Raw genomic sequence first — 12703 nt, 5'->3', positions numbered from 1 at the left:
GTAAAACACACAGTGTGTTATCTCAGGCTGGCAGAGTCAAAGTCCGTCCTGCGTGGCAGTATAAAGTTTATCCATTTCTTCCAGCATGAAACAAACATGTTTCTCTTGTAATTCATCTCTGCTGTTATTCTCTCCATCCTGTAAATGTCCATCATGATGTCCATCCTCATCTTCAAAGTTAGGCTCTCCTGTAAAAGCCATTTTTCCATGAGGGCCTTTTTCTCGCCACCAGCATCATAGTGAACAAATACTGATCGCTTGTTGGTCATTCAAGTCCAAAAAATAAAAAAAAAAGTTTCTTTCCAGAGGCAGATTACTTCCAAATATGTTTTGTACTACATCATGTATTCACTGCAGTAACTCTTAATAACAGGACAGTCCCATAAAACATTAAAAATGATTTGCATTTGTGTTTCCAGAATTTCTCCAGCAGGTCGGGAAGTTCATAGTGAGATTTCTGTTCAGGTGTAATAAAATATCTTATCAGACTTTTCCAGTTAAATTCCTTCCAACTCTGTGGGCTGATAGTTTTCCACTGATATGTCTATATTGTTTTCCACTCTTCTTCTGTTATATCTATCTTTCCCTTCTTTCCCATTTTGTTTTGGTTTAATGTATTTATGATGTCATTCTGTCATCTGCAGAAATACTCTGGCCAAGATCAAACTTAACCTTTTGAGAAAAGAATTTTAGACAGTGATCCATGCTTTCATCACAACATGGCTGGATTACTGCAGCTCACTATGTTGGTCTTTCTCCGTCATCTTTATCTCGTCTCCAGCTGGAGCAAAAAGCTGCTGTACGTCTTTTAACAGGTACACGGAGGAGAGAGCACATTTCCCCTGTTTTAGCTTCACTGCCTGTTCTTATTAGGTTTCATTTAAATATTCTTCTATTTGTTTTTAAGACAGTGAATGGTCTTGTCCCGTCCTACCTCTCTGAGCTGTTGCATGTCCACCCCCCGCCTCCCCGGTCACTCCGGTCAGCTGACCAGTTGATCTTGGATGTGCCAAGGACGCGACGTGAGCTCAGAGGGGACAGAACTTTTGCAGCTCCTTGATTATGGAACTCGCTGCCATCGTATGTTAGACAAACCTCCTCACTGTCCATTTTTACATCTCTGCTTAAAACCCATTTCTTCTCTTTGGTCTTTGACCCAGTGTGAGAGTTGATTATATTATTATTTTAATATTATTTTTGTTTTTTATATATTTTTTATCTTGTTTTAATTATTGTAGTAGTTGTGGTCTTATTTTACATTGTTTGTTTTTATATTTATTTTATGTCTTTTTACATGTTTTATATTCTTTCTATTGTTACTGTTCATTACTCACTGTTTTAAAAGTTTTTTATAAATAAAGTTGGCTTGGTTTGGCTTCTCTAACTGTGGGGTGTATCAGGGGTGGACAAGAAGCTGAGTACAGAGAACTGGTCAGTCAGTTTGTGAGATGCTGCAGAAACAATCACCTCATTAATAGATCCTGTTGAGTGTCTTGTAAAAGGAGTAGAAACATTCAGTCTGGAGAAGAAACCCTTCAAACCTGAGACATCTGGAGCAATTTGGTGACAAGGATTGGGCCAAAATACCTGTGGACAGGTAGAGAAGTCTGATTAAGAGTTACAGAAATCACTTGACTGCGATGACTGAAACAAAAGGTTGTGAAACTAAATATTAAGTTAAGGAAACCATCATTTTTGTCCATGTTTATATGTTGTATGAAAACTGAAGAACTCCTGAAGCTCTGGATCATCTGATTTAAGCTTCCAGAAAACAAAGAGAAAATTAAATAACACAAGAATTATATTTAATGTGATTTAAAATAAGTCACAAACAACATGGAGTACATTCAATGTGAACACCTAATAATGAACATTTACAGACTAAATCTTTAAATAAACACAAAGTAACAGAAAAAAAACATCAGGGATGTTTTTAAATAAATAAAAATGATCAAAGAATAAATCTAGATGGAGATGGTTTGAAGGGAAAATTCAACATCACAAATGTTTCCTCAGTCAAAGCTGTAAACCCACAATCTTCCTGTAGGGGGCAGTGTGCCATCACACTCCTGATCACACTCACTGTTCATAAATACATGAGGGTGAGGAACATTATGAAGCACTTAGCATAAAAACAAAGTTTCATCCTGCAGAGTCCTGCCAAACTGGTGCACCACCCTCTGGTAGCGTCCAGCAGCCATCTTGGAAACAGAATACGTCACTGCTGTGGCCCCTGCACCTGAAATAGGTCCATTTATCTGAGAAAGACGGCAGAAACAGGGTTTATGTTATGTAACAATAAACAAAATGTACAGGTATTTTAGGACACCAGTAAAAACACTCAACCACCGTTTGAGTTCCACCTTTTTATTTAGAAAGAAGAATATATGTATAAGTAAATATACTCAATTCACTGCGTTCTGGTTTTAGAAAACTGTGCCACTGGTTTAGCTGCAGAGATGTGAAAATGAAACTTCTAAATCCAAATGAGTGATTTTATCACATGACAGAGAAGACTGCTTCAAAGCTGGAAATGTCCACCGAGGTGTTGAAGAGGAAAATATCCTGTAACCATTCTGCTCTGTGGTGTTGCTCATTGACTGGTTTTACATTAACATGCCTGATGACAAACCTCCTCTATGCTCCTTAAAAAGAAATACCAGCAATATTTTGTGACATCTGAGTTGGTTTAGGCATCTAATTTTATTAAGTGTGATACAGTTTTATTTTTTGGGGACCAGAAGTTTAAAGCCACAGAAGACATTTTTTATTAAAATATTACATATTATGCACATATTCATTCATCTGTTTTAACAATTTTGAAATAAAAAAAAACATTATTTAATCCATTTTAAAATTGTACTTTAGTTTGTTTTGTCTAGGAGAAATGTAAAAAAAATGGTAAGAGTTTATAGAAACAATAAATTACAGCAAAAACAGAAATGATAAAGAATTGTGGGTATTTTCTGCTCAGGTCTTTGTTGTCAACCAATCAGAGCAGAGCAGGTATTCTGGGGGAGGAGCTTTCCTCCCTTCATTCAAGTATGCACTTGATCTGATTTCACTAGTTTAATGTTTATTCAAGCAGAAAAAGTCAATTTAAAGCCTGTTTTCCACAGATATTCTGTCTGAAACACCAGAACACACACAATACACTCACAGCATCACATATATAAGTATCAACATGCATAAAATTTAAAGTTTCATGTTCAGTATATAAATCTCCATCAAGCATCAGTTATTATGTATTGATGCTTAAAATGAGTCAACATGTTTCTTTCAGACTGAAATATTACACCTCAGACAAAATGAGCTGAAAATACAAACTTTACATCTGATGAGCCTCAATGTGAATCAACACAAGTTAAAGAAGAAGATGAAGAAAACACAACCCATGAAATCATGTCAAGCTCACACTGACACATCTGTTATTTAACATGTCAGCACTCAACTAAATGTCTTCAAACATGAACTCAGTTTTTACACTTTTTCATCTGTTTAATAAATCGTCTTTACCGAGTCTATAAACATGATCTTTGATGAAGAAAACAGAAGAAAACAAACAAACAAACAAAACAAAACAAAAAAAACCCCAAAAATATAAACAAGAAGAAAACTAAGTTGACAAGAGAAGAACAATGACACAAAATGATTATAAAATAATCTGAAGCCTCAGTTACTTTTGTCTAATCAGGTTAACAAAACTTGACACTTCCAGGATCAGAATAAAGTCCAACTCCATTATAGAGAGGCTGAGTGAATGTTGTCTGGACTCTGTGGAGGAGAGTCATGTTTCTAGAGACGCTGTAGAAGGACAGAATACCTGCTCTGTGATTCAGATACACTCCTACTCTGGAGGACCGAGGACCTGAGATGGAGGTTCTGATCTTGTTGTAGTAAAACTCATAACTGTTTTGGTAACAATATAATGACCAAGATTTGTCATTACATCCAAATCCACTTTCATATCCTTTTCTGCTGATATTCTTGTATGCGACTGCTACATAAACCTGTCCTCTAACTTTCACCTCCCAGTAACAACGTCCAGTCAGACTCTCTCTACTCAGAACCTGATAGTATTCAGTGAATCTGTCTGGATGACTAGAATAAGACTGATATTGATCCAAATCGGTCACCTTTCTGTTTCCCTCTGACAGTAACAGCTGTGTGTGTGCTGTGTTTGGATCCAGTGTGATTTCACATGAATATTTTAAGAATCCAGCTCTGCTCTTTGGTTCTGGTTGTGACAGTAAAACATCCACATCAGTGACTGTCAGTGAGATGTTTGTCCATCTGTCTGTCAGAATGTCCTGTAGTTTATCTCTGAGCTCTGACACAGCTGCTGTCACATCCTCAAAGTATCTCAGAGGACGGATATTGATGCTGGATGAGTGTGTAGACTCACTGAGTGCTGACAGTGAGGGGTAGTTGTGTAGAAACTGGTTGTGATCCTCTGTGTGTGAGAGCTGCTTCAGCTCAGCGTCTTTCCTCTTCAGCTCAGTGATCTCCTGCTCCAGCTTCTCCTGAAGCTCTTTGACTCCACTCACTTCAGTTTCCTGCTGGGATCTGATCTGCTGCTTCACATCAGAGCTTCTTTTCTGGATGAGACGGATCAGCTCAGTGAAGATCTGCTCACTGTCCTCCACTGTTTTATCAGCAGAGTGATTGATGGCCTCCACCTCCTGTTGAAGCAGCTTCACATCTTTCTCTCTGTCCTGGATTCTCTGCTGGATTTCTTGTCGACTCACCTCCAGCTCTCTCTGCCTCTCAGTCCTTTCTGCTGCAGCTGAGACTGTGTCGTGGCCTTTATGTTCATCCACAGAGCAGAGATAACAGATACACTTCTGATCAGTACGGCAGAACATCTTCATCACCTCATCATGACGAGAGCAGATGTTCTCCTGGAGGTTCTTGGAGGGCTCCACCAGCTTGTGTTTCTTTAATGGAGCCACATCATAATGAGGCTGAAGGTGTTTCTCACAGTAAGAGGCCAGACAGACTAAACAGGACTTGATGGCTTTCAGTTTTCTTCCAGAGCAGAAATCACAGGCCACATCTTCAGGTCCAGCATAGCAGTGATCAGCAGGAGCAGCTTGGAGTCCAGTCTTCTTCAGCTGCTCCACTAAAGCTGCTAACATGGTGCTTTTCTCCAGGACAGGTCTCGGTGTGAAAGTTTTCCTGCATTGAGGGCAGCTGTAGACTCCCTTCTGATCCTCTCCATCCCAGAAGCTTTTAATACAGTTCATGCAGTAACTGTGTCCACAGGGAATAGTCACCGGATCCTTCAGTAGATCCAGACAGATGGAACAAGAGAAGGTTTCTCGGTCCAGCTGATTTCCTTTCTCTGCCATTTCACCTCTCAGTAACAGCGACTGTATTAAGTTTCACTTCCTCAAACATGAAACTAGTCTGAACTCTGATTTACAAATCATGTGTTTGTTCAGAGAACAGAGCCTGTCAGCTCTTCCATTTCACCACATGTTGGTTCCACCCATCATCCAAATACAGATCTGAAGGGGAGGGAACAAGGAAATATGTGTTTAGAGTGGAGCTGCTGTGTTTGAGAGCAGGAAGAAGGAGGAGGTTAACCAGTAATCATCTCAGGAGGTGTGGTTTGACAGAAATAATGTCTGATTAACTCTTTGTATGATAATAACTTTAATCACTTTAACCTTAAAGTTTTCATCTGAAACTTTTGCAAAGAAACTTTTACTGACTTTATTACCTCCAGGATTAATCATTATAAAGCTCAACTTTCTGGCCTCCTAAAGAAAATTATTGAAGCCGTGGAAGCTTAAATAAGAAGAAGCTCCTCCAGAAAGCAGCTGCACAGCCCATAAAACTCCTGTTTTAAAGTATCTGAATTGGCTTCCTAAAATTCTTGTACTGGATTTTAAGGCTTTTAATGATCTTGGTCCTGGATTCCTTTTACATAATGAGCCTCTGAGAACCCTCTGGTCTTCAGGAAAAGATTGTTCAAAAATTCCACAAGTTAGACCTAAAATCCATGAGAGAACTTTCTCTTCCTGTGATCCACATTTGTGGAAGAACCTTCTTGATGACCAGAGGACAGTAGTAAACATTCATGTTTCTAAAACCAAACTACACCACCCCTTCCACCCTTTTGTTATTTTACTTCATTTTAGTGCTGGGCAGCGATTACAATTTTTAATCATGATTAACTGCATGAAATCTTGCAATTAATTGCAATTAATCCCACTGTTACATGCAAAACATCCTTTACCTTTAAAAGAAGGTCATACATGGCTAAAATTACTAAAGAACTAACTAATGTTTTTTAATAAAGATATGTTAAGAAATATAGGGTTTTAGCCAATATTAAGTTTTTTATGTGGAATAATTGCTTTGAACTTCTACACCATAAAGACACTAAAAGTACCAATAATATAAATTCTTTTAACATAAATTTCAACAAATATCACATTTATATAGAAGGAAGATTGTCGATCCCCCTTTTGCAAAGGTTTTATGCTTGTCATTATTTTAAAACCTAAAAATAGAAATAAAAATGTAGTTATTTTTTAAAAAAACAACAAAATTTCTATAGTAGATATTTATCAAAAATATATATGTTGTATTTTTTAAAAAGGTCTTGTAACATTTGTTGCTTTAAACGACATTTATTTAGCTGGACTTAAAGGTTGCAGACATAGACGTAAATTTAGGGGGGGACACAGGGGACATGGACATGTCCCCTGCACTTTTTCAAAAGGCCGTTTTGGTCTCCTGCGCTTTTTACTGTCCAAAAACATTGTTTTGCTACAGTAAACAGAGACGCATCAATTACTAAGACCAAGTGGAAAATGTCTGCTCAAGCTGAAGCTTTTTCTCTTGGTTTAGACCGCCCACAAGCTCCTCCATTGGCTCTGCCATCTCTTGTATGACTGGCTGTCTCCGCTGTCACTCCACCTTGCTTGCATACCGGTAAGCTAGTCTGCGGTCATATAAAGTTTATCCATTTCTTCCAGCATGAAACAAACATGTTTCTCTTGTAATTCATCTCTGCTGTTATTCTCTCCATCCATTAAATATCCATCATGATGTCCATCCTCATCGTCAAAGTTAGGCTCTCCTGTAAAAGCCATTTTCCATGGGGGCCTTTGTTCTCGCCACCAGCATCATAGTGAACAAATGCTGATCGTTTGTTGGTCATTCAAGTCCAAAAAATAAAAAAAAAGTTTCTTTCCAGAGGCAGATTACTTCCAAATATGTCTTGTACTACATCATGTATTCACTGCAGTAACTTTTAATAACAGGACAGTCCCATAAAACATTAAAAATGATTTGCATTTGTGTTTCCAGAATTTCTCCAGCAGGTCGGGAAGTTCATAGTGAGATTTCTGTTCAGGTGTAATAAAATATCTTATCAGACTTTTCCAGTTAAATTCCTTCCAACTCTGTGGGCTGATAGTTTTCCACTGATATGTCTATATTGTTTTCCACTCTTCTTCTGTTATATCTATCTTTCCCTTCTTTCCCATTTTGTTTTGGTTTAATGTATTTATGATGTCATTCTGTCATCTGCAGAAATACTCTGGCCAAGATCAAACTTAACCTTTTGAGAAAAGAATTTTAGACAGTGATCCATGCTTTCATCACAACATGGCTGGATTACTGCAGCTCACTATGTTGGTCTTTCTCCGTCATCTTTATCTCGTCTCCAGCTGGAGCAAAAAGCTGCTGTATGTCTTTTAACAGGTACACGGAGGAGAGAGCACATTTCCCCTGTTTTAGCTTCACTGCCTGTTCTTATTAGGTTTCATTTAAATATTCTTCTATTTGTTTTTAAGACAGTGAATGGTCTTGTCCCGTTCTACCTCTCTGAGCTGTTGCATGTCCACCCCCCGCCTCCCCGGTCACTCCGGTCAGCTGACCAGTTGATCTTGGATGTGCCAAGGACGCGACGTGAGCTCAGAGGGGACAGAACTTTTGCAGCTCCTTGATTATGGAACTCGCTGCCACCGTATGTTAGACAAACCTCCTCACTGTCCATTTTTACATCTCTGCTTAAAACCCATTTCTTCTCTTTGGTCTTTGACCCAGTGTGAGAGTTGATTATATTAATTATTTTAATATTATTTTTGTTTTTTATATATTTTTTATCTTGTTTTAATTATTGTAGTAGTTGTGGTCTTATTTTACATTGTTTGTTTTTATATTTATTTTATGTCTTTTTACATGTTTTATATTCTTTCTATTGTTACTGTTCATTACTTACTGTTTTAAAAGTTTTTTATAAATAAAGTTGGCCTGGTTTGGCTTCTCTAACTGTGGGGTGTATCAGGGATGGACAAGAAGCTGAGTACAGAGAACTGGTCAGTCAGTTTGTGAGATGCTGCAGAAACAATCACCTCATTAATAGATCCTGTTGAGTGTCTTGTAAAAGGAGTAGAAACATTCAGTCTGGAGAAGAAACCCTTCAAACCTGAGACATCTGGAGCAATTTGGTGACAAGGATTGGGCTAAAATACCTGTGGACAGGTAGAGAAGTCTGATTAAGAGTTACAGAAATCACTTGACTGCGATGACTGAAACAAAAGGTTGTGAAACTAAATATTAAGTTAAGGAAACCATCATTTTTGTCCATGTTTATATGTTGTATGAAAACTGAAGAACTCCTGAAGCTCTGGATCATCTGATTTAAGCTTCCCGAAAACAAAGAGAAAATTAAATAACACAAGAATTATATTTAATGTGATTTAAAATAAGTCACGAACAACATGGAGTACATTCAATGTGAACACCTAATAATGAACATTTACAGAATAAATCTTTAAATAAACACAAAGTAACAGAAAAAAAACATCAGGGATATTTTTAAATAAATAAAAATGATCAAAGAATAAATCTAGATGGAGATGGTTTGAAGGGAAAATTCAACATCACAAATGTTTCCTCAGTCAAAGCTGTAAACCCACAATCTTCCTGTAGGGGGCAGTGTGCCATCACACTCCTGAACACACTCACTGTTCATAAATACATGAGGGTGAGGAACATTATGAAGCACTTAGCATAAAAACAAAGTTTCATCCTGCAGAGTCCTGCCAAACTGCTGCACCACCCTCTGGTAGCGTCCAGCAGCCATCTTGGAAACAGAATACGTCACTGCTGTGGCCCCTGCACCTGAAATAGGTCCATTAATCTGAGAAAGAAGGCAGAAACAGGGTTTATGTTATGTAACAATAAACAAAATGTACAGGTATTTTAGGACACCAGTAAAAACACCCAACCACCGTTTGAGTTCCACCTTTTTATTTAGAAAGAAGAATACATGTATAAGTAAATATACTCAATTCACTGCGTTCTGGTTTTAGAAAACTGTGCCACTGGTTTAGCTGCAGAGATGTGAAAATGAAACTTCTAAATCCAAATAAGTGATTTTATCATATGACAGAGAAGACTGCTTCAAAGCTGGAAATGTCCACCGAGGTGTTGAAGAGGAAAATATCCTGTAACCATTCTGCTCTGTGGTGTTGCTCATTGACTGGTTTTACATTAACATGCCTGAATGACAAACCTCCTCTATGCTCCTTAAAAAGAAATACCAGCAATATTTTGTGACATCTGAGTTGGTTTAGGCATCTAATTTTATTAAGTGTGATACAGTTTTATTTTTAGTGACCAGAAGTTTAAAGCCACAGTAGACATTTTTGTTAAAATATTACATATTATGCACATATTCATTCATCTGTTTTAACAATTTGAATAAAAAAACATTATTTAATCCATTTTAAAATTGTATTTTAGTTTGTTTTGTCTAGGAGAAATGTAAAAAAAAATGATAAGAGTTTATATAAACAATAAATTACAGCAAAAACAGAAATGATAAAGAATTGTGGGTATTTTCTCAGGTCTTTGTTGTCAACCAATCAGAGCAGAGCAGGTATTCTGGGGGAGGAGCTTTCCTCCCTTCATTCAAGTATGCACATGATCTGATTTCACTTGTTTAATCTTTATTTAAGGAGAAAATGTAAATTTAAAAGTCCCTTTTCCACAGATATTCTGTCTGAAACACCAGAACACACATGATACACTCACAGCATCACATATATAAGTATCAACATGCAGAGTAAACAATAAAACTACAAAGGTTTCATGTTTAGTATCACACACATGATCTATCTGCCAGAGAGCATCATTACAAAGAAAAACTCTCCATATAAATGTCCATCAAGCATCAGTTATTATGTATTGATACTTAAAATGAGTCAACATGTTTCTTTCAGACTGAAATATTACACCTCAGACAAAATGAGCTGAAAATACAAACTTTACATCTGATGAGCCTCAATGTGAATCAACACAAGTTAAAGAAGAAGATGAAGAAAACACAACCCATGAAATCATGTCAAGCTCACACTGACACATCTGTTATTTAACATGTCAGGACTCAACTAAATGTCTTCAAACATGAACTCAGTTTTTACACTTTTTCATCTGTTTAATAAATCGTCTTTACTGAGTCTATAAACATGATCTTTGATGGAGAAAATAATTCACAGAAGAATTTATTTTTTTCTTTGATAAAATTTATAGAAAGTAAAAAAAACAAACAAAAAAAAAACAAAAAAAAAAGAAAACAAACAAACAAAACAAAAAAAAAACAAAAACACCCCCAAAAATATAAACAAGAAGAAAACAGAAGAACAAGAAGGAAAAATTTGACAAGACAAGAACAATGACACAAAATGATTATAAAATAATCTGAAGCCTCAGTTACTTTTGTCTAATCAGGTTAACAAAACTTGACACTTCCAGGATCAGAATAAATTCCAACTCCAGCATAGAGCGGCTGAGTGAATGTGGTCTGGACTCTGTGGAGGAGAGTCCTGGTTCCAGAGACGCTGTAGAAGGACAGAATACCTGCTCTGTGATCCAGATACACTCCTACTCTGGAGGACCGAGGACCTGAGATGGAGGTTCTGATCTTGTTGTAGTAAAACTCAGAACTGTTTTGGAAACAATATAATGACCAGGATTTGTCATTACATCCAAATCTGCTGTCATCTCCTTTTCTGCTGATATTCTTGTATGCGACTGCTACAGAAACCTGTCCTCTAACTTTCACCTCCCAGTAACAACGTCCAGTCAGACTCTCTCTACTCAGAACCTGCAAGTATTCAGTGAATCTCTCTGGATGACTAGAATAAGACTGATCTTGTTTAATAAATGTCACCTTTCTGTTTCCCTCTGACAGTAACAGATGTGTGTGTGCTGTGTTTGGATCCATCTGTTTGGATGGATGTTTGTCCATCTGTCTGTCAGAATGTCCTGTAGTTTATCTCTGAGCTCTGACACAGCTGCTGTCACATCCTCAAAGTATCTCAGAGGACGGATATTGATGGTGGATGAGTGTGTAGACTCACTGAGTGCTGACAGTGAGGGGTAGTTGTGTAGAAACTGGTTGTGATCCTCTGTGTGTGAGAGCTGCTTCAGCTCAGCGTCTTTCCTCTTCAGCTCAGTGATCTCCTGCTCCAGCTTCTCCTGAAGCTCTTTGACTCCACTCACTTCAGTTTCCTGCTGGGATCTGATCTGCTGCTTCACATCAGAGCTTCTTTTCTGGATGAGACGGATCAGCTGAGTGAAGATCTTCTCACTGTCCTCCACTGTTTTATCAGCAGAGTGATTGATGGCCTCCACCTCCTGTTGAAGCAGCTTCACATCTTTCTCTCTGTCCTGGATTCTCTGCTGGATTTCTTGTCGACTCACCTCCAGCTCTCTCTGCCTCTCAGTCCTTTCTGCTGCAGCTGAGACTGTGTCGTGGCCTTTATGTTCATCCACAGGGCAGAGATAACAGATACACTTCTGATCAGTACGGCAGAACATCTTCATCACCTCATCATGACGAGAGCAGATGTTCTCCTGGAGGTTCTTGGAGGGCTCCACCAGCTTGTGTTTCTTTAATGGAGCCACATCATAATGAGGCTGAAGGTGTTTCTCACAGTAAGAGGCCAGACAGAATAAACAGGACTTGATGGCTTTCAGTTTTCTCCCAGAGCAGAAATCACAGACCACATCTTCAGGTCCAGCATAGCAGTGATCAGCAGGAGCAGCTTGGAGTCCAGCCTTCTTCAACTGCTTTACTAAAACTGCTAACATGGTGTTTTTCTCCAGGACAGGTCTCGGTGTGAAAGTTTTCCTGCATTGATGGCAGCTGTAGATTCCCTTCTGGTCCTCTCCATCCCAGTGGGATTTAATACAGTTCATGCAGTAGCTGTGTCCACAGGGAATAGTCACCGGATCCTTCAGTAGATCCACACAGATGGAACAAGAGAAGGTTTCTCTGTCCAGCTGATTTCCTTTCTCCGCCATTTCACCTCGCAGTAACAGCGACTGTGTTAGTTTAAGTTCCTCAAACATAAAACTAGTCTGAGCTCTGATCTACAAATCATGTATTTGTTCAGAGAACGGATCCTATCAGCTCTTTCATTTCACCACGTTGATTCCACCCATCATCCAACTGCAGATCTGAAGGGGAGGGATCTAGTAAATATTTCTTTAGAGTGGAGCTGCTGTGTTTGAAATCAGGTAGAAGAAGGAAGTTAATCAGTGAGTGATTTCAGGAGGTACAGAGGTTCAGAGTATCAGCATTAGTTTCTTTTTTTCTAGAATAAACACACAAAACAAACAATCAAACCTATGAGCCAGTGAACATCCTTTTAATCTGTATTTTAGACATTAA

General features: G+C 38.1%; 2 protein-coding genes and 1 long non-coding RNA gene across 3 annotated transcripts; all 3 read right to left on the bottom strand.

Annotated features, from left to right (window-relative positions):
• Positions 1-132: 132 nt before the first annotated feature.
• Positions 133-1582, bottom strand: LOC121644081. Its single transcript, XR_006011222.1, has 2 exons — positions 1468-1582; positions 133-188 (listed from the first exon to the last, which is right to left on the bottom strand). It is a non-coding gene; the product is annotated as an uncharacterized LOC121644081 (long non-coding RNA).
• Positions 1583-3222: 1640 nt separating this feature from the next.
• LOC121644040 (tripartite motif-containing protein 16-like) lies at positions 3223-5434 on the bottom strand. The gene has a single exon (XM_041991736.1). The coding sequence runs from the start codon at positions 5349-5351 to the stop codon at positions 3696-3698; it is 1656 nt and encodes a 551-aa protein (XP_041847670.1). The 5' UTR covers positions 5352-5434; the 3' UTR covers positions 3223-3695.
• A 5248-nt stretch (positions 5435-10682) lies between these two features.
• Positions 10683-12362, bottom strand: LOC121644050 (E3 ubiquitin/ISG15 ligase TRIM25-like). The gene is made up of 2 exons (XM_041991747.1): positions 11326-12362; positions 10683-11251 (listed from the first exon to the last, which is right to left on the bottom strand). Exons 1-2 carry the CDS (start codon positions 12331-12333, stop codon positions 10757-10759), a joined length of 1503 nt encoding a protein of 500 aa, XP_041847681.1. The 5' UTR covers positions 12334-12362; the 3' UTR covers positions 10683-10756.
• Positions 12363-12703: the final 341 nt, after the last annotated feature.

The sequence above is a fragment of the Melanotaenia boesemani genome, chromosome 8 (genome assembly GCF_017639745.1).
Source record: "Melanotaenia boesemani isolate fMelBoe1 chromosome 8, fMelBoe1.pri, whole genome shotgun sequence".
Classification (NCBI taxonomy): Eukaryota; Metazoa; Chordata; class Actinopteri; order Atheriniformes; family Melanotaeniidae; genus Melanotaenia; species Melanotaenia boesemani.
Note: the sequence above shows the minus strand (reverse complement) of the source record. Positions and strands in the feature narration are given on the sequence as shown.